General features: G+C 39.9%; 2 protein-coding genes across 2 annotated transcripts; both read right to left on the bottom strand.

Annotated features, from left to right (window-relative positions):
• Positions 1 to 724: 724 nt before the first annotated feature.
• On the bottom strand, positions 725 to 7769 carry rgs9bp (regulator of G protein signaling 9 binding protein). Its single transcript, XM_061240781.1, has 4 exons — positions 7680 to 7769; positions 6562 to 7306; positions 1865 to 2174; positions 725 to 1425 (listed from the first exon to the last, which is right to left on the bottom strand). Exons 2-4 carry the CDS (start codon positions 6655 to 6657, stop codon positions 1067 to 1069), a joined length of 765 nt encoding a protein of 254 aa, XP_061096765.1. The 5' UTR covers positions 6658 to 7306; positions 7680 to 7769; the 3' UTR covers positions 725 to 1066.
• A 7401-nt stretch (positions 7770 to 15170) lies between these two features.
• On the bottom strand, positions 15171 to 15890 carry LOC133126627 (E3 ubiquitin-protein ligase RNF182-like). Its single transcript, XM_061238970.1, has one exon. The coding sequence runs from the start codon at positions 15888 to 15890 to the stop codon at positions 15171 to 15173; it is 720 nt and encodes a 239-aa protein (XP_061094954.1).
• Positions 15891 to 20566: the final 4676 nt, after the last annotated feature.

Raw genomic sequence — 20566 nt, 5'->3', positions numbered from 1 at the left:
AGGAATTTGGTAAACAGGTGCCTGCTTCATGCATTTGTGAGATTGTCGCAAATGTCAAATCATGCTGCCATCATCTGATTTGCTTCTTTTCTAAACTACCTGTAACTAGTTCCAGTATATCTGTTCTGTCCTTATATACACCCAGTGAACACTTTATTAGGTAGACCTGTACACCAGCTTGTTAATGCAAATATTATTCAAATGTCAGAATGGGGAAGAAATTTGATCTAAGTCACTTTGACCATGGAATGATTATTCACAGATTATTTTCACAGTAACGCAAATAACCACACATCTCTCTGCATCTCTGAACACACAACGCATCAAACCTCTAAGCAGCAGAAGTAAAAAAATAATAAGTTGAAAAAATACTGAATAAAATGCTCAGTGAGTGTGTGATTAAGCTCTGTCACCACAAACACAGTGCCTACATTATGATGGGAATTATAAACACTGCTCATGGAAAAAGAAAAACTCTTTAGAATAAAATTTAGCAGCTAATTTGTTCACAGAATGTGGTCATTCTAAACAAAAACATTGAAAGTCACATGCTATTTAAAGGAACTAAAAATGCAATTACAACACGACAAAGTGGTAGGATTGAATTTGATGTGCAGGTTAGGAGATTGTACACTGATTTATTATCACTTAACAGTCAATGCCATATAATTGTTGCTACAATCACCAAACTAATGTTACGTGATCTCACTAAGCTAAAGCTTGTTTTGTGCAGTCAGACATGTACCCAGACATAAGGTTCATTTGATAAACTTGTGTGCACTATTACATTTTGTGAGATGTTCATAATTAATTAGGAAAGAATCCATGCAAGCATTAAAAAAAAATTAAATTGCATTGTTAACCTTTCACCATAGATTTTGTTTGATTCTGACAAACAGTCCTCCAAATCATTTTTTGACAATAAGGTAGGTGCTGTCACATCAAACTGTAACTCCCAAACACCACTTTAGAACCCATCTTGATCCCAAAACAGAGGAGTAGAAATATGCAAATACAGTGTAATTCCCACAGATAAAAGTGTGAGCAAGTACTTTCCAACGAAGACTCATGCTAAGAAAACCACACAGACGGACAACACAACAGCTAGGATGGCTACCCCACACAGCATCATGGACACAAAAATTTGGCTGCGGTCGCAGCAGCGGTCCGGCTCTTCCTCGTCCATGGCGAGCAGGGCCAGAGAGGCACTGTCAGTGCTGACGGGGTCAGCGTACTGGGGGCCCCGGGCCTCCACCGTCCAGCGCAGCACGTTAACCTTCAGCTCCATGTCCTCAATCATCTGGTCCACCCGGGCAATCTCCACCTCCAGAGCACTTTGCTCCAGCCGGTCCACGCTAGACGGGGTCTCATCGTGGTTCAGGTCTGGCAGGCTCAAGGCCCGGGCAGCCACCTCTGTGGTCTTCCCTAAAAATGGGAAAGTACTGGTTTATATTTTTGGATTGTTAATAATTGATTTCCTTTTTTTCCTCTAGGTAAGTGTAATGAGAGAGATATTTGCCTGAGTCCATAGTGGGATTTGAACCCCGGCCTCTCACCTGTCCAAATATTTGTTAGACGAACGCGTTACCAGTTAGCTAAAGACGAAATCGCCTCTAGCTAAGGGCAATAACATTCTTCTGAATTTGAGGGTTACATCATCAGGGAGCGTTGTCGTGGTAACCTGCTAAGAGCCTTCGCTTTCACTGCAATTAATCGTGCTTACTAGCGAACTAGCCGAATTAACCCTGTTACACAAGCTCCTTTGGGTTGGTTCTCAATTGGAAAAAAGCTAAATTTCAGTTTCATGGGATACATCTGCTTGTGAAAACAGCGAAAAATCAGGATCGACAAACTTGACTCATACCTTGAATGCCGGTTTGCACAAAGGCGGTGGCCTTGTTGGACAGAGAGAAGCTTTGGCCCATGTCGAAGACCTTGCACATGTCGGCATGCAGGAGCTCCAGGCTGGAGGAGAACGCCACCCACAGGTACTCCATCTCCTGCCGCTCTTCCTTGGGCAGGGTCTTGTCCCGCAGGCTGGTGGTCAGGTGTTGCCGGTTGGCCAGAGCCAGCTCTTGAGCTCGTTCCCGCGTGCGCCGCAGTTCATCCCGTAGGTGCGCGCCATCTGTACTCCCCCCCACGCATGAGGCCAGGTGCCGGTAGCACGCCACCACCTGGCCGACACAGGAGCACAATCCACATATGCTTTGTTTGAGATAACGGTGTGATTCAGGGAAGGGGATTTTCTCCTAACATATCCTGGGAGTTATGCTCCATTGGCTATAATTCCAACATGATTTCGCACTGATTTTTCATGCCCTGGAAATTGGTTCACATTTACTGAATCCCGGATAATCTTCCAAAATTGCAAGGAGAAATATAATTCATATAAAATAGATGTATCTACACATAATCTATGGGCAAATTAAAAAATTTTTAGCAACAGAGGTTGTGTTTATGTTTAGGGTTCGGGTTAGGGTTGAGGTGTAACATTAACAATATTAATTGAGCATAGAGACACAAAAATGTTTTCAGGGATCTGAACATTAGGTCACCTGATGTCAAATTAGTGTGAGACCAGGCTCTATAATTCATTGTTTTTTTAATCCTTTTGGCATATAGTATACATCAAACTACAAGCATTTCTTACTTCTCAGCTTCATGTTGCATGCTGAATATAGATGTGACAAGTAAAGTATTTTTTTAACCAGGACATAACCAATCAAGCAACAGAAAGTAAGTGAGATGTTAAACTTAGATAGTGAATAAGCTAAAACAGATTTTGGAGTTACCTTTTTTGTGAAGTGCAATTGGCTACAGGAAAGCAACTACATGAGTGTATTGTGTATTACAGGTGTATTGTAGGATGGTTCTGTATGTGCTTCAGACAGAAATGTAGTTGGATATACTGCTCTGAGAGGAGGCCAGCAGCCAAAACCTACTCAGACTGATCCTTGTTTATAGAAAACCTGTTTGTGTTGTCCACAGAGCCAAAAGGTCATCTTAACTGACAGACACAACATAATACAATCTAAGCTTAAGAAGTCTTCTAAACATCTATTCATTAAACTGTCCCTACAAGCACATTAACATTATCACTCTAAAAATAAAAAAAGCTTTTGTCAACATTAAAATGTAAAATGTACACATACATGCAATTGTCATGAGTCATGGGAAACAGAAACAGCAAGTAAAATTTCTAAGAATTTAAACAATTTTACTTGGAACACTCAGGTCTAATTTATACATTATTTGCTTTGTGTATCGGTATTTTTAGTTGGCTAGGTAAGCAGTGTTTTGATAGTTAACTTTGGTGACTTTTGCTCTGTTTGTTTGTTTGTTTGTTCAAAAAAAAAAAAAAAAAAAAGGCCCTTGTCCTTATCTTTGTTGTACAGGTAGCAGTTGAAATTGTATTTACCTCTAGGGTCTTTCAGCGAACTTATCCCTGGTTATGGGAATGCACTTTGTTGTACGTCGCTCTGGATAAGAGCGTCTGCCAAATGCCAATAATGTAATGTAATGTAATGTAATGTAATGTAATGTAATACATAAATACTTCAATTACAGAAGTTTTATTTCTTTACCAAGACAATAGCTTTTTCTTGAATCATTTCAGCCATGCAATGACGGTGGTTATTTTTGTCTCAGGGCTAGTGTCCCAGAAAAGAGAAAATAACTGTAGAAAGACACTCTTGGTGCACTTTGCTCTCTTGACCCTCCAGACTTAAGTTAAGTTAAATGAAAGACCATGGCTAGTTGTCATATCTCAGTGATTTTTTCATATACAAATATGGTTACTGTACAGATGTACAGATAATACAACAGCAGTAAGGAGTTTTATAGCAAATGAGTGGGTTTTTACTCTCATTGATCAAAGCCAATCAACTAGGATACTAATATTGTCTGTCTCTTTCATACTAGTGCAATTTCAATACACACTTGAAGGTATGAAGGTACACCAAACCCACTCAACAGTTGTAGGTTTGGTGTAACAGTTAATTATTATAAAAAATGACTGCATGAAACTGAACAATTGTAGATGCCTAACAAAAGTATTTTGTGTCCTGACATATGCATGTGCTTAATATTAACATGGGCGATGCACATGGAAGGATCTACAGCCATTAATGATGAACAGAATAGGTCATTTGGATCATCACCAAATGTATCTATTCAATTATTTGGGCCTGTCTTTCTGTGTGTGTTATGGTCCATGATGAATATGGCAGTTATTGTTAATAATCTGCCCTGCATTAAAGCTCTATTCTTAGATAAGCTCCAGGGCTTTGGATGGCTCACCCTCTTCCAATACAGACATGTTGTATGGAGAAAAGGAAACTGGCATCTTATACAGCTATGACAGTTATTACAGATTTTACATTGCTAAATGCCATGAAATTATAATTAGCTGGCTGCTGATGTTGCATGCTTAAGTTCTGAGCAGTACTGCCTCCTCAAAAACGTAACATTAGTGTACCATAAACTTAATTTTATTACATTTCCGAAAGCAATTGTATACTCCAAATGCCATTGTATATCAATACAAGTTTCCTATAAGTTCAATACAACCTAATGGTTTACTCCTGGATACCATACAACACCTTGCTTTAAGTTTATTCTCAAGATCCTTACTTTCTAGTTATTAAACAATGCAGCAGTGCATTGTTCCACTATGTTTTACTGCGGGCACTTACCCTTTATAGTTTTTGATTAGCTCATTTCTGGATGCAAAAGCTGAAATGTACTGGCATTGCATTTTGGAGGATTTTGTATTGCTAACAAAAAATCAGTTCCATGAATGCTTTCTTGTCAAAACAATATGATATCCACTGAAAATAATGTTTTTATAAACATTTTTTTTATAAACATTATTTGTGGCAGTAATTTGTATTCTATTCTTCAGGCTGTGTTGTAGCCTATGTTTACTGTATAAACAATATATTTACATTATACATTTACTGTATAGTAAAGTTCCAGTCATTCCGTTTTTGTGCTTTCAACGTGATAGAATCTTGCCTTTTTCAACTGCCAGTTAGTCTATCTACAAATTAATGGCCTCATTGTTATATACATTCCAAAATAATTTGCACCATGAAGCTTCCAACAAGTTCCTAAAAACCCCATCTCCAAATTATTATGACTGCTTTATATAGTACAGCCATGTCTTAATTGAGACCATCAAAGTGACCTGAGTCCTTGTGTAGCTGACCATATACTGTAAAGCATCCCGTACATATGAAATATAGAGAACACAGTTATATATGTTTATATATAGTTATAGATGCTACAGTTATATGGATGGTTTTCAGATGACTGGTTTTCAAAAGCTGTCAGTCTAAATCCCTTTATTGTCCTATTTTATAAGGAAGCAAGGATACATAACATTGGCCCTTCAGGCTAAGTAATCTCAGAAAACTAGTCTTTCACAAGTCGTGCACAAAGTACTTTCACTAATAATAACTACACAGCACTCACTGGGTTACATTGTATGACACTCAAATCGTGATCAGATTACTATCCTCATGCAACTATTGTGCCTACTAGGTCAGAACCAAAATGTATTCTCCCTTTGATTCTCGTAAGTGCAGCTGTTGTTTTTTATGTATAGTGCATTTAAATTGTAGCATTCTTGGTACATTACCATTTGCTATAGAAGCACTGAACAATGGATACAAACTATTGACGGAAAGTGCTTTTTCACCCACAGGGGAAAACACATTTCTTTCAATTTGCTATTACGTGGATGAGCTTGACATGCTAGTGCATGGATACAGCTGTGGGGAGTAAGAGGAGTTAGGCGTCTTAAAGTATCAAACCTGCTGCACACCAGGAAAATATTAAATTGACTACTTTCTCTCTTTTGATTGCGTAGAGGACCTTATGCACTGGAGAAGTCTTTGACGTGCTGATGAGGGTCACAAGCATCACTGTCCCTGATAAGAATGTTCCAGCTTGCTTTGCATTACCCTGGAACAACAGTTTGATATGAAAATTCTCAGAGGTGATATGCAGGGTAATAGGAAAATTTGTAAAATTGGCTCTTTTGATGCATTACATTATTCTGGTACAATCAGAGCTGACCCAATCCAATAAGCAACATAAGCAACTGCTAGGACCCCACAACCACCAGAGGTCCCCCTAACTATTGAAAAATTATATTATTTATAATGTTCACATCCTGGCTAGGGCCAGCACTGGGTACAGTATTGCATGAACGATCCTTCTTCCTTCCATCCTGTCAAATTATTACTTTTTTGTATTTAGAATCAATTCACAAGATAGACCACATTTATGGATGCAGATATGGAAATTGCTATCATATCATATCATGCTGCATTCTACTCTACAATTTTCTTGTCTAAACTTTCTTCCAACAAATTCATCATGTGATGTCCCTTAATGTACTGTACTTACATACTGTATTTATACAATACATCTAGTGCATTTGCCTGGTCATTAAAGGACATGCAGTGTTTATCGTAATTAAAGCAGGGCTCTGTCAATTTTCACCCTTCAAAAGACCATACTCCCATGTAATGCAACCCATTTAGCCGCTCTTACCTTGCCGAGTGCATCTACAAGGGCCTTCACCTCCTCCACAGGTTTGGATAAGCCGATGTTCTCATCATTGGCCACCTTGTTGTTTAAGAGGGGCATGGGGGCTCCTTTCCGGAATACAAGAAGCCCTCACCTGGGTCACGGTCGATGGAGCGGGGGATCCAGGGAAGGGGATGAGGGGGCTGTGCTGTGAGCGAGGGGAGCAGAAGGCTTCTTCCAGGTCAAGCTCAATCCAGGCGCCAAGGCTTGAATGGGGGAAATCCCATTTCCAGGTGGGTTAGATGGACCCCAGGTGAATAACTGCCTTTGTGGAACTTTGCAGCAGTGTGGGGAGATTTCCAGGATGAAAAACGGGAATTGCTTCGGAAATTTGGGCCAGCCAGACTCTCTAATCTTCTCGAAAAAAGGCAGGTTCTCAAAAAAAACAAGCGCAAAAAATTAAAGTGAATGCCACAGCTGTCTAGGTGCTGAGCCGGCGAGGTAATCCGTGCGATTGACCCCTGTGCACTGACGCAGGCCAGCCTGCCTGACTAATCGTATTAACCACTGCCTTGAGAGCATGGCCCCCCTCCACCTCCATTGTGTGGGAGCATGTCGGACGCTTCCAGACATCACTTTCCCGAGTGATGGGGGTAGGGAGGCGTGGCTTAATCGTCGCTAAGATCGTTTCCAACCGCTAGCCTCCAGCTGCTGCAACGGGTAACATGTACTCACATTCCAGTGACTGCTTTTTTATGTCTATTTCCACCTGGAATGGGAGCTATAATTATTATATGTAACTGGTTTGCTAGCTGTCAGGCCAGATACATTTTATTTATGCTGTACAGCCGACATGCACACACAGTACATCTTACATTACATAGTACTCTTTTTTTTATAAAAGCAGCATACATAAGGAGATGATCACATAACACAGGACCTTGGAAAATGGCAAAGCCTTACCATATCATTTCTCTGAGATGCAGGTGAAAATACTAACTAAATAATAACAACAAGAGGTATTTTATTGTCATTACTAGAATTTATTTTCATGGTAAACTTGACTACAGAAGTTTTGGAATGGTATGACAGGATTCAAATCAGAAAGAAGAAACAGGACCAAAATACGAATTGAGCCTTACAGCAAGAGAGTTTGGAGTTTGACTGTTCTCCTTGTGTCCTAATGAGTTTCCTCGGGGTGTTCCAGTTTTCTCCCACAGACCAAAGACATTACAAGGGTAAGCTAAACTGAGAGCCTAAATTGCCCATAGGTTAGGTATGGTAATGGTAAGATGATACCTACAGTGAGGACAGAATGTGCTGCAGTGCATCTGATAAAAGGCTGGGAGATAATTCATTAACCTGGAAAACCGGCTTTGGGAAGCCCGAGTGCATGAACAGCAGCAGCGGACAGCTTGGGAAACAGGTTTCATTTGTTTCAGGTGATTCATTCAGAGCAGATAACATGAGACTAACAAAGCTAATAAATGACATATCAGGGCTAAACCTTTGAAATAAGGGTACAAATTAGTCCCAAATTATTGGTCAGTGGTTGGAAGGAGTTTAGATGGTGTAAACATAAATACTACATTTTGAGGAATTATCCAATCCAATTATAGTTCAAAAGGCAATAACCAGTTTTCATCACCTCATTAAAGTATATATTTTACTTGATGACTTTCATGGTTAGATAAGGACTAAACAAGGCTTGGTTGAGTAGCAAAGGATTTTACTACTGTTATTTGCATAATGATCATCATTTGAAAACCAATTTATACATTACTGATCAATAATTATGGACTGTAAAGTCATAAGATTGGGTTTGCAAATTAGTCAAAGTTCTGGCAGTCTGAACCAACTCCCAGAAATTAGCATGGTAAATTGGATCAATGTTCCAGAGCTATTTTGCATTTTAATGGAAATAATCTTTTTTCTCTTGGCTCAGCGATTTCTCTCTGTGTTAGAGAAGACTTACTGATGTTAAAAAAGTGGAGAGTGTCAACAGTGAGGGTATTGGACCCCTTGGTCCTTCTGTTGCCTTTGGATTCAGTCTCATACATTTCACACATTTTTGGATTTTCAATGGATATGAAAGCATACCTTTTGGGTTGGTCCTGATTAATATGAATTTAAATGCATATACTTTCGAAAAATGCCAATTCAATATTCTTAGAAATTACTGTCTGTCAGGTTTAAATGGAACACACTGTAACTCCAGGTTTTAATCAATCTTTTTGGATGAGCAGATGCTCTCATCATTGGCCACCTTGTTTTTGAAAAGGGGCATGGGGTTTTGGTTTGAATCAATCCATGTCACAAACCTCCATTCAATACTTTGTTTACTGCTCCAATTCTTTATGTAATGTTTCAGAGTTCTGTCTGTTAGATTCTTATTCTTGTAATTTATCATTTTTCATTATTCATGTCTGGTCCTCTGTTTATTTATTCATAGTTCATTGCTTTCGTCTTCCCCTGTGATGTCTGTGTCTTAATGTATTCTGAGCCCGAGTCACTTCCCTGTCTACATGATTCTCAGTCTCATTTAGCTTATTTCCTGCTTTTCCTCCATTGATGTTTGTAGATAACGCTAATCTACTAATAAATACTAACATAGACTTTGTACAGTACTAAATTATATTAACACACTAATTGTCTGTCTGACTAACTAACAGTCACTAGTTTTGGGTAATGGTAATGTAAATCACGTAACTAACAAACTAACTCTACCTCTACTTCAATACTGCTCTATAACTCCGCCTCCCTCTTCTATTCCTAAATTGCTTGCCTTGATTCAGTGAAGTGTTCGCACCTGCTCTCCCCTATCACTACGTTCCTTAACTCTGTGCAATTGTCAATTCCCTAGTCCAGAGCCATTTGTATTACATGTGTGTCTTTGTGAATCCAGTCCGTGTTTTCATTCCTCCCTCGTCATGTTTCTCACCTGATGTTTAGTTGTTAGATCATCCTCATTCCCTTTCCCCGCCTAGTTTGTCTCATCCCTCTGTGTATTTAAACCCTGGTCTCAGTTGTATTTTTTGTCAGAATGTTGATCTACATATTCAGTGCTGATTAGTTGCTGTAAGTCTGTTTATTAGCGATTCCTGGGACACCCCTTTGCCTGATTCTGAGTTTGACTTGCCCTTTTGATTGGTTTGCTATTCTGTTTTTTGGTTTTTGATCTATGTTCTTTGTTTTTGACATCTCTCTTGTTTTGCCCTTTTGTCCCATTGCCTTTCTGCTCATCTGGATTTTTGATCTTGGACTGTTTACTCACTTGACCCTTGGACTAAAATAAACAACGATTTCTGATTATCCCCTGGTCTGCGTTTGGGTCTCCTGAGAAGTACATAGCACTTTATGTATCACTTCTGTTCTTTATTTCCTGCTAGAATAAAGCAACAGCACTGTCTGGAAAACAAAGTCCACGCTACATGAATATACAATGCATGTTGCAGAAGAAGTATGCTGAGCTATACTTAAACAACCATACCCAAAAGGTCATTTTTATCATTTGAATTTGGCAGTGATTGTAATGCTCTTGTATACCTAAGGTGTGTTACTTTGGTTATTCCCACAGACATTGAAGTGGCTCAACTTGTCTGTTGATTATTTTTTTAGAATAATGAATGTGTGACTGCATCATCACCATACTTTTTGGTGGCATACAAAGCCCTGCTTTTTTAGACTGGAAGGTAGGGCATACACAGACACCCTCTGAATTTTGTCAACACAGATTCCCTGAAATATTCCTGACAGATTGCCAGTGGCTGGGAACTATCTGGTTAGTATTCCCAACACTTATTATACACGTTACTGAATTTTGTGTATAAATAGACCATCCATGAAACCTGTGTGATCTGTTTATTCGAAAGCATGAGCTGCCCTCTCTTAATCCTGTGCTATTTATGGAGTAAATCTGAAGCTGTTGTGGAGTGTGTGGATATAGTCTTTACCTTTGCATGGTATTTACTATTTTTGCATCAACACTTGTTGCAGGTCAGGGTTTTCAGTTTGACGTTTGGCTAGCAACTGCCTGTTAGGACCATCCACCAATCTCAAAGTAGGCCAAATTGCTTCTTAAATTTATTTCATCATGTATAACAATGTTACCATATGATGTCATTAGTTATACGATCAGGAGATGAGGGGAGAAAGTTTTAAACAAAAACAGCACCCTCCCTCCACAATGGTCAGGTTCTAAAGGTTCTATTGTCGCTGTAGTGTAGCTACAGTTTGGGTCCTCAGTTATCTTTCATTCTTTCTTTCTTCCTTGCTTTTACAAAATTGCAAAATTGATTCAAAGTTCCAAAACCTCCCTTCTGAGGTTAAAATCCCTGTCAGCATACTAAACTTCTCACTGACTTCCGCTGCCTAGCAGGGGTGTGTTATTAATGATAATATTGATGATATCAACATGTTGTGCAAGTGTTTAGTTTTTTGTTTCTTTTGTTTTTTATAGCTGGTTCACAAGAGAAGCTAACAGTGCCCTCTGCTGCTGACATTTTTTATTGACAAGAAATTCCCAGCATACAGTTCTGTAAACAGATTGACAGACTTCCGACTCCAGGCTACATCTCTGCCTCCTTGTGTAACCTCTGGATAAGGTAATTGGGTCATGACCCTACAACATATCATGCAATTGGGGGTACTACTTCAACTGTCCAGTACTTCAAATGATCAATAGACCCCCACCACAACTGAAGAAGGGCATTATCCTCATTATTAGGCTCTCCTCCTGACCTCTCATCCTGGCCTCCAGCTCCTCGGAACATTCTGGAATATTTAAAGCCCTGTAAGGCCACGCTCCAGTTCTCATGAATCCTTAACAAGCTGCCATTTCTTCCAAATAAAGCAGCTACAGATTGCTTTTGTCCTGTCTTATGGTGAAATAAGGAAATGCAGGAAAATTCAATGATAGCTGCAGCAATACCCACGGCGATCCTCAGCATCGTGCATTGTTGAAGTCTCTACTTGGAAATCAGTCCCGCCCATTCAGAGACCGTTTGGCCACAAATGAATGAAAGCAGGTGTGTCAGGACAGTAAAAAAACACAGTGAACAGAGGGGAAAATAAAAGTGAAATACTTTAAAAGGAAAATATAAAGGAAGGATATATTGTACCATATATTGTACCAGTTACACAACACATACATACATCTTCACTTGTTTTACATGCAAGTAATGGAGTTATTTCTGGAGGGAACCAGGCACCGCTAATCACCTGGCCAATACCATCCCTACAGTGAAACATGGTGGTGGTGCTGCCGACGTTTTTCAGCGGCAGGAACTGGGAGACTAGTCAGGATTGAGGGAAAGATGAATGCAGCAATGTACAGAGACATCCTGGATGAAAACCATTTTTTGGCAGACGCTTTTAATCGAAAGCGACTTACATGTGCATAGGTTCTTCCACACGTTAAAGCATCACATCCATAACTAGTAAAATACACATGAAGTGTTGTTCTAAACATACAGTCATCATAAGTGAAATTTTTGCAATTTACAACGGCACAGTAAAATATACTTCCTCGTTCTAACGGATTAAATTTGTTATCAACTGCCGTGAAGAAATAAGACAGCTGTTTTACCTTCTTGCACCTTCTCACTCTTCCTTACCGGATCATTGGAGCCCTGAGTAGGAGTCCCTCAATGGCAGAGTGTACACCCCCACCGTTAAACTGAAACTGAAAGCATTGCATGCTCCTGCAGCACCCTCTATCTAAGGAAGGTACCACAGTGAAGGGACTTCAAGCACAACGACAAAGATGAAATATAATGAAAGGAAAATGAAATGTGCTATTGGCTCTCGCTACTGTGCAGGGTCCATCCATCCATTATCTTAACCCACTTATCCTGGAGCCTATCCCAGCATACATTGGGTGAAAGGCAGGAATACACCTTGGACAGGTCACCAGGTTACCAGTCCATCGCAGGGCACACACACCATTCACAACCACGGGCAATTTAGACTCTCCAATCAGCCTAACCTGCATGTCTTTGGACTGTGGGAGGAAACTGGAGTACTAGGAGGAAACCCACACGAAAACGGGGAGAACATGCAAACTCCAAACAGAGAGGGCCCGGCTGGCCGGGATTGGAACCCAGGCGGCAGTGCTACCTCCTTGCTTTGCACAAAGCCACTCCAGTTTTCTCTGCTGTTGGTCTTCTCTGCTCCGGAAGCCATCTTAGCCACCTTGGGACTTCCATCTTCCCATGTAATATTGGATGAGGCAGGAATGAGAGATTTACGCTTTTGTCCCAGCTCACTTCTATGGATGCACTCGAGGCTCAGAGCAATGCTCACTCCTACACTCCTGGATCTTGCTCTCTGCTTCTTCGCCTTTTCCAGTCTTCAGTATGTACATAATCCCCCTCCTTCACCACCCAATTAATTAATCATTAGCTCCTAAGTAGCTAGGATGGGTTACAGTGCTGCTGCCAAACCTTGCTGGAAAGCCCATGATGCCAGAACTCACTCATGAGATTTATCCCCAAGGCCACTGTCAAGTCAGGCCAAATTCTGCTTGGTGGTGTTCTGTCATCACAAGTCATGGCAAGTGCGGTGCCAGTTTTGTGAAAATCTTTCCCAGCAACAAGGGTATTAAGGGTTGTAATTGTGCGGTAAGGGTAAGGGTAGTAATTTGTCAATTTGTTATTTCCTTAATCAAGATGATCGGCATAGTGCACACTTGAACATCATGTCTTTTGCCTAATAACCTCTCAAATAACTTTTTTCAGTTGAGTTTGCTTTTTGGCTTTTCCCCACCCTTATCCCTAACAAAAAACATAATTTTTCGGTTGAATATACAGTATCTTAATGATTTATATTTAAAAAATGTTTTATTAAAAGTAGCCACCAAATGACCCCACATTCTCATGTGCCCTCTTAACTGCATGTTTCTGCATTTATTACTTACTTGTAAAGTACTTATTTATGTAATGCTCTACTCTGCAGTCATTTATTTTCAAACTCCTTACAATTCCTGATTTTTATCAAGATAAAGAAAAAATTTGACACTTTGTTTGTCGCCTTCTTATTGTCTCCCAAATTACTATCCTTTTATCCATAAATATGAAAAATCTGTGAGAAACATCTCGTGCGACATTGGTATCAGGGCGACATTGGCTCAGGCAGTAAGAACAGTCGTCTGGCAGTTGGCGGGTTGTCGGATTTGTCCCGCCCAAAGGTCCCTGAGCAAATGCTCCTGACGAGCCGGTGTGTGTGTATGAATGGGTGAATGAGAAGCATCAAATGTACAGTGCTTTGGATAAAGGCACTATATAAATGCCAACCATTTACCATTTTAGAGCCTGAGGTACAGGAAGATAAAGTTTGGCACCTGTATGAGAAAGTGCCAACAGAATCATCCAAAAATAAAAATGGTTGTATATTTTCTGACATTTGATACAGTTACAGAAATACTACAAAATAAGCCCATACAACACATGCAAATTTGGTACAGGATTTCTGAAAACAAAGCATTATGTTTATTGCATATTAACTATTTTTTTCTATTTTCCCACCAAAATAGAACATTTTAAAAATCATACAGTATCAAGATGAAAAAAATGTTAACTGTCAAACACTGGATGGGGCAAATTTACCCCAAACATAATAGGAAGGTTAACATTAAATGTCATCTTATAATATGTGGAAATAATATGCAGATGCGCTGCCAATTATGTCAATGGTGCAGTTTCTATTTTACAAATGAGGTACATTTAGAACAATTATCACTGTTATACTACAAAGATCATAGATACCATATGTGTCTGAGACCATATACTGCATGTATTTTATTTGTTTGTGCCAGGCTAGTTCCTGGATCAGTACTTTAAAGAAACAAGCACACAAACACACATCCTTGTAATTTAGATCAAGCATTTCAAGTGCAAATTAAAGTGGAAGGTGAATTTACCAAGAATGGTATCATCGATACATATCATATTTTTGAACAAACAAAGCATGATTTCGGTTTAAAATCAAACCAAAATTAACATTTCCTATATATCTACATTAAATGATTAATTGGGTAAAAACATAGACTGAAAGGATTTGGACTATCCGTGATTAATCAGCTCACCATTTTCTCACATTCACATTCAATTTACATTCATTATTTTACATATCCATCAAAAAATATAAACCTTTTGCCACTCATTTTGACCTCTGAGCCAGAAAATTGAGCAACTATACCTTGGCTTGATGTTACTCCATATGTTAACAGTCATAGCCTGACTTTACTATAATGCAAAGGTTGTCATGACTTCTATACACCAATGGTTGTCTTTAACCAAAGATTAATATGAATACCAATTTTAGCTTATACTTTCAATATAAAAAGTATGTATCATGAAATATACTTTTAACTTAAGTCGATATAAAATGTAACCCCCAATGGTAATGAAGCTGGAGTCTAATTGCGAATGTGGGTACAGCTCATTTAAAGTGATTATTACATAATACTACATCATAAAAACAATATTACATTTGACATACACATATTCAAGCAATTCAAAGACTCCAGCAATTCCAGTAGCAAAGATTGCACCTAAAACAGCCTGGGCATTACTTATTTAAATACGCTTGACCTTTTATCCTGTTTCCTTGGTTACCACCTCTCCACTTGGGAGTTAGCACCACTGGAAAATGTCATAGAGCACAAGCATCAGCATACTAGAGGGCACCAAGCTGACCATAAAAATACCCAGTGATGTCTTCTTCTTGACGAGTAGGAAGATTCCCAGGGGAAGGGAGCCAAAATAGAGTATCCCCAGGAAACAAACCAATGCCTGGGCTAAACAACACCATGACCTGATAATGAAGCGCCACAACTTCCAGGGCTGTAGGCCAGGGAGGTTGCTGTCCCTGGCTCCAGCTTGTGTACTGTCGTCCGGTGACTCTGGGGCAGCCTCAACAACGGCAATACCCAGACAGTTAGAGGTCCCCTGCGAGGAGGAGGAGGAGGTGGGGGAGGAGGTGGAGGAGGAGGGGGAGGCATTGACTGTGGAGCTGAGTCCACTGGGGCTGAGAAGGAGCTCAGCGGACTTTGGGTCACGTTTCCTTCGGCCCCGTAGAGCCAGGGCCTTCACGATGTTGTGGTCGTCAGGGAGCACAGTCACCGCCTCCCCGGTCAAGTAGGTTGGATAGCGGCAGAAGGGGCAGGCTAGAGATTGCTGTGGCACCTCAACCAGGCCTGCCATCTTGGACAGGCACTTGGCACAAAGGCGGTGGCAGCACCCCAGGACCTTCGGTCGCCGGGCACCGAGGTTGTAGAGGCGGTAGCAGATCTTACACTCAAGCTCCTCCGTGGAGGCGTTGCTCAACGTATCCTCCAGAGCCTGTTTCATCATCTCACTCTCCATTCACGGTGCAACCATCACCTGAGATCAAGGGTGAAGGGTCAGGGGGCACCCACACAGGTGCTTCTGGGAAATAGACCCTCTTGCATGTCCCTGGAAGCCACTACGTAGAGCACAGCCAGATTTCAGGCAGATTGACAGATAGCAGTCTTTTACACAACATATGTGATGGAGAGAAACAGAAGAACAGATGCACATCAACAGAAAACCAATCAGGTAACAAAGGGGACCTATGACATGATAACACTTTCTGTCAGGTCAATTGTGCTCTGTGTGCCTTAACCCCCATTAATACGTCAGCTTTTTGGCCATACTGGCAATGGTGACATTTCTAAGCTTGCTTCCAGTAATAAGGCCTTCATCTTTTGGTTAGAAACTTTCTCCTCAGAAGTTAAGAGCAAAAACTAATAATAATAATAATAATAATAATAATAATAATAATAATAATATCCTTCTCTTCTTCTTGTTTATGACTGTAATTGTTTCACCTTTACTCATATAAGTAAAACGAGTATTGGGTATTTGGTATTTTTTTATTGCTGACAATATCTATTTTGCGTTATCATTGCTGCACAGTGGACTGGTGCACCACTGCTGTGGTGTAACTAAAGCTTTATGGTATAACTAAACCTTTCTGTCCTTTGCAGTGATATGTAGGTTTTGCATTGCATACCTGACCAGTCTACAAGCAATTAGATTATTCTTGGTCTTCAAAATCTAGCCTTGACTTTAACAGTTCCCCTCTTAACTTCAATTTTGTTTATTCTTTTTAAAATTATTTCACACCCAACATAAGGCTGAACATGTCTAACCCAGCTCAGCTAAACTTTGGCACATGCTACATTTTCAGTTTTTTTGTTCCGTTAAATTCAGCAAATAAATAGTCATTGATTTATTAATATTTACTGAAATGTGTTTTTGTACTTAGTAGTGTTCTTTTCACCTTTAAAAAACTTTTTGAGCAACAATTTTAGCAGGCATACCCAAACCTATGCATACCACTGTATATTTCATATATTACATTCTTCATATAGCTTTAGAGTGGTATTGCTTGTATGGGCTTTGTGGTGGCCTCTCTGGTAATTTAACTTTTTAAGGTAATTATTATCGTTTACAGTTTGGGATGGTGGCTCGAAGGTGCATAAAAGAATCTATTTCAACATATTCTAAAAATTTTAAAATATTCTGATGGCAGAAAATTTACATAGAAAGAATACAAATTTAGACCAAATACTGTTGCATTTTTTTTTTCTGAATTGTTATTTATGTATATCACATTTGTACTTGCTAAAAGAATATAATCCAAAAAATAATAATTATAATACAATAATCTGAATAATAATGACACACATACAACATCTGGAGGCATCTGTAAAAACAGCATAGATGCTTGCATACCATCCATTCTAAAGCCAGCAAGTCAAGTTCAATAACTAGCCAAAATATTCTTCATCAAACACAGAAACTAACTGGGTCAATCAAAAACATTACATACTTTTATGTAACTATAACTATATATATATACTTTTATTTAGCATTTTTGGTTCCTTATTCCTTGTATTCTTCATTTTTAAATTATGTTGCATGTATTTAATTGTATTTCCTCACTCTCAAGTTTAAAAGGATTATTTCAGCCTATTAGTAAAAAAAATAAAAATAAAATAAATGTATTCAGAAAGATCAATTTGTGGAATGTCTGAATTAAGCATTGTATTTATTGCAGATACAAAATGGATTAAAACACTTGAATACACATACAGATTTCACAATACAATCTTCTCTCAGAATTATTTATAAACTATATGAAAGTACTGTAAGTCACTGCTATTATATGAAATTACCTCATGATACAGTAGCAGTCCAGTCAGAGACAGCGGGGTTGGTGATAATGGTTCACATGATGATGTCAGCTCATGTTGCCATAACAAATGTAGAACTTTACAGTCGCAGGAACTCTTCTGCTGAACAGCTCACTTTGCTGATCCTCCATATAGCATCTCTTACCTTGCCCTATCATGGTCATTCAATATGCTTTGATACATTGGAGACCATCACGCAGGTGACCTTTAAAAACCTTTCCTAGCGCAGACCAAGGCTGTGAGAATCAAGCAGTTCTTAGGTGAAGTAATTTGACTCTTCCTTCTTACCAGAAAGGCTATCTAATCAAGGTACTTGACACCTGTATTGCATCTGCGCCAGGCTATTGATAGCAGTGCCTGCACTGCCTGTGTCTCACTATACAGCATGGATAGGCATTGAGTTACTGCAGTGTCGGCCCTCAGATATATTGCTGAGAATATATTGAATCTGAGTGAATCTGAGTGTTTGTAATATCCTGCATTTCAACTCATATGGACAATGAAGATGACATTGTATTTTAGTGTAGGCGGCCTGTAGTGTAGTGGTTAAGGTACATGACTGGCACACGCAAGGTCGATGGTCTGATCCCCGGTGTAGCCACAGTAAGATCCGCACAGCCGTTGAGCAAGACCCGTAACCCTGTAGTGCTCCAGGGGAGGATTGTCTCCTGCTTAGTCTAATCAGCTGTATGTTGCTCTGGATAAGAGCATCTGCCAAATGGCAATAATGCAATGTAGTACATTTTTTTAATACTGTAGAACAATGGTACCGCAGGTCATGAGTTCAGTATGGGTGTCAGACACAAGTAAGGACCCTATTATTATGATTACCAGTTGTACTGTATTTGAAGTATTTATTTGTGCAGCATAGATAAACATAGTTTAGATGTTTAGAAAAATAAGTACAGAGAGGAGCAACAAAAATCTCCCTTGGTCTTAAATTATGTATAAATGAGATTGGGGGAACTTTAGGACTTTCTTAAATTATTTGAGCATTTTCTGCATTTGGAATTACACACACACATTCCTTGTTTTCTTTTGCTTATTCCCCTTTTTTGTTTTTTGTTTTGGCACTTGCTGCTGTGACGTCAGGCAGCAGGACACATCTCTGTTCCACAGGTGATTTAGGTTGGCCTCCTAATTGATGGGGAGGAGGTGAATGCAAACAGAGATTGTTTTTTGGTGAAGACAGTTCGATATACTGCTTAAGGGAAAAACGGTTTATTCTGGCCGCATGTCGTCAGTGACTTAGAGGCAAGATTTCTGCACATAGTATCACGTGATCATCATGCACGCCCAAGGATTTTGTTTTACTCGGTTTTTTCTTTTATATTCACTTAAATTAAACTCTCTGCAAAAGGCTGAAGAGCACGCCACAGCAGAAGGCAGAACAATTGCGCTAGCCCTTGAAAAACCCCACGCTAACCCAACGACGGAATTTAGTGAGGGCTGAAGGTATCAGCGTGCTCGTCCTTCTGGTGTTGCTGAAAGAATACTAATAGGGTTAAAAATTAGTGGCCCCTATGCGGAGATTCTAGATCAGCCAATAAATAAACCACGATACAAAGACAGGAGTACCACTCTGCCTTCCGCTCTTTACTGGTCCGGGCTGACCAAGAATCTCCACAATAGGGCCAATATATTCACCTTCGTTTATCTGACTCCATTTTAATAATAATTTAGATTAGTTGTCCACATTTAGTGGATGTCTTATTTATAATTTTGACTTGATCGCTATAGGAATCCTGTACTGAGAAGAACTCGCTGAATAATCCTCTGCTGGTACCACCGCATGTCACATCGCGCGTTATGTGCACGTCTCACGAACTGACTAGCTATCTGTAGTCATTACAGAGGTCGCAGGAATAGCTACTCTCGGGTATATCTGTTTACAGCCTAGGGACCCAAGCAGACCAACATAGCTACGGCTGTGCTCGACATGAATGAACTACCATGCGGAGGCGAGGGATTTACCAATATAGGTCTACGGGTGCTATACGCCGTGATACAGTAAGTGGAAATAATCATCCTCCCTAGACCAGTTCGAGGGGGTAAACCACGCATTCCCTGTGTAACATTAAGTGTCAGTAAGGAAAACCAAACAGATCAAGTTTTAACAATTTATTTTACCAGGCAGGTTACATACGTAATTACACACTAGTTCCAAATCAAAAAACATTACAACGGAAAAGTTTTAAAAGTCATACCTGGTAATAAAAGCTACATACGGGAGTCTGGCTACAGACACCCTGTACGTAGAAATTACGTGCATGGTGTGCACGGGAGGCTGATTGCATTCTCCCAGATTGCTTAGTTTAATGTCCTTAAATCCAAAATCTGGCCTTTGATGTTAACCCTAAAAATGGGTCACCCATCTGTAATTTGGAGCCACGCCTCCCCAAGAAACGCAGGGGGGTTGAGGCACATGGCTTTCACTGGGGCAGAGCTCCACACAGTTTCTCTCTGGTTCCTGGTTGGTTATGATGTCCAGGGTTTGCTGTTGCAGAAATAAAACCATTGCACCAGTCGCACTGAAACAATCAGAATAATACCAAACATGAATATTATCTAAGCTGACTTTGTCATGAAACTTCCAGTGCTGTACACATCATTTAGTGACTGAGGAAGAGGGAGATCTGAGAGGGAGGGAGTAAGAAAGGGGGTTCAGGAGAAGGTCAGGGCCTAGCAGGAAGTATTTCCTCCCAACCTCTCTGTGCCGTAAAGAATGTTGCCCCGTCGTAATGAGTTTTAACGGCTGGAGGCCTGAGTCTTCCCCCACAGGCTCCTGCCCGTATGGGTGCGGAGATA

This window comes from Conger conger, chromosome 4 (assembly GCF_963514075.1).
Source record: "Conger conger chromosome 4, fConCon1.1, whole genome shotgun sequence".
NCBI lineage: Eukaryota > Metazoa > Chordata > Actinopteri > Anguilliformes > Congridae > Conger > Conger conger.
Note: the sequence above shows the minus strand (reverse complement) of the source record. Positions and strands in the feature narration are given on the sequence as shown.

Excerpts from the sequence above, each read along its gene's own strand:
- rgs9bp (XM_061240781.1), bottom strand. The coding sequence starts at position 6,657 with ATGCCCCTCTTAAACAACAAGGTGGCCAATGATGAGAACATCGGCTTA. Across the intron at positions 2,175-6,561 it reads TTGTAGATGCACTCGGCAAG|GTGGTGGCGTGCTACCGGCA; the intron begins GTAAGAGCGGCT and ends TGTGTCGGCCAG. Across the intron at positions 1,426-1,864 it reads TGTGCAAACCGGCATTCAAG|GGAAGACCACAGAGGTGGCT; the intron begins GTATGAGTCAAG and ends TCCCATTTTTAG.
- LOC133126627 (XM_061238970.1), bottom strand. The coding sequence starts at position 15,890 with ATGATGAAACAGGCTCTGGAGGATACGTTGAGCAACGCCTCCACGGAG.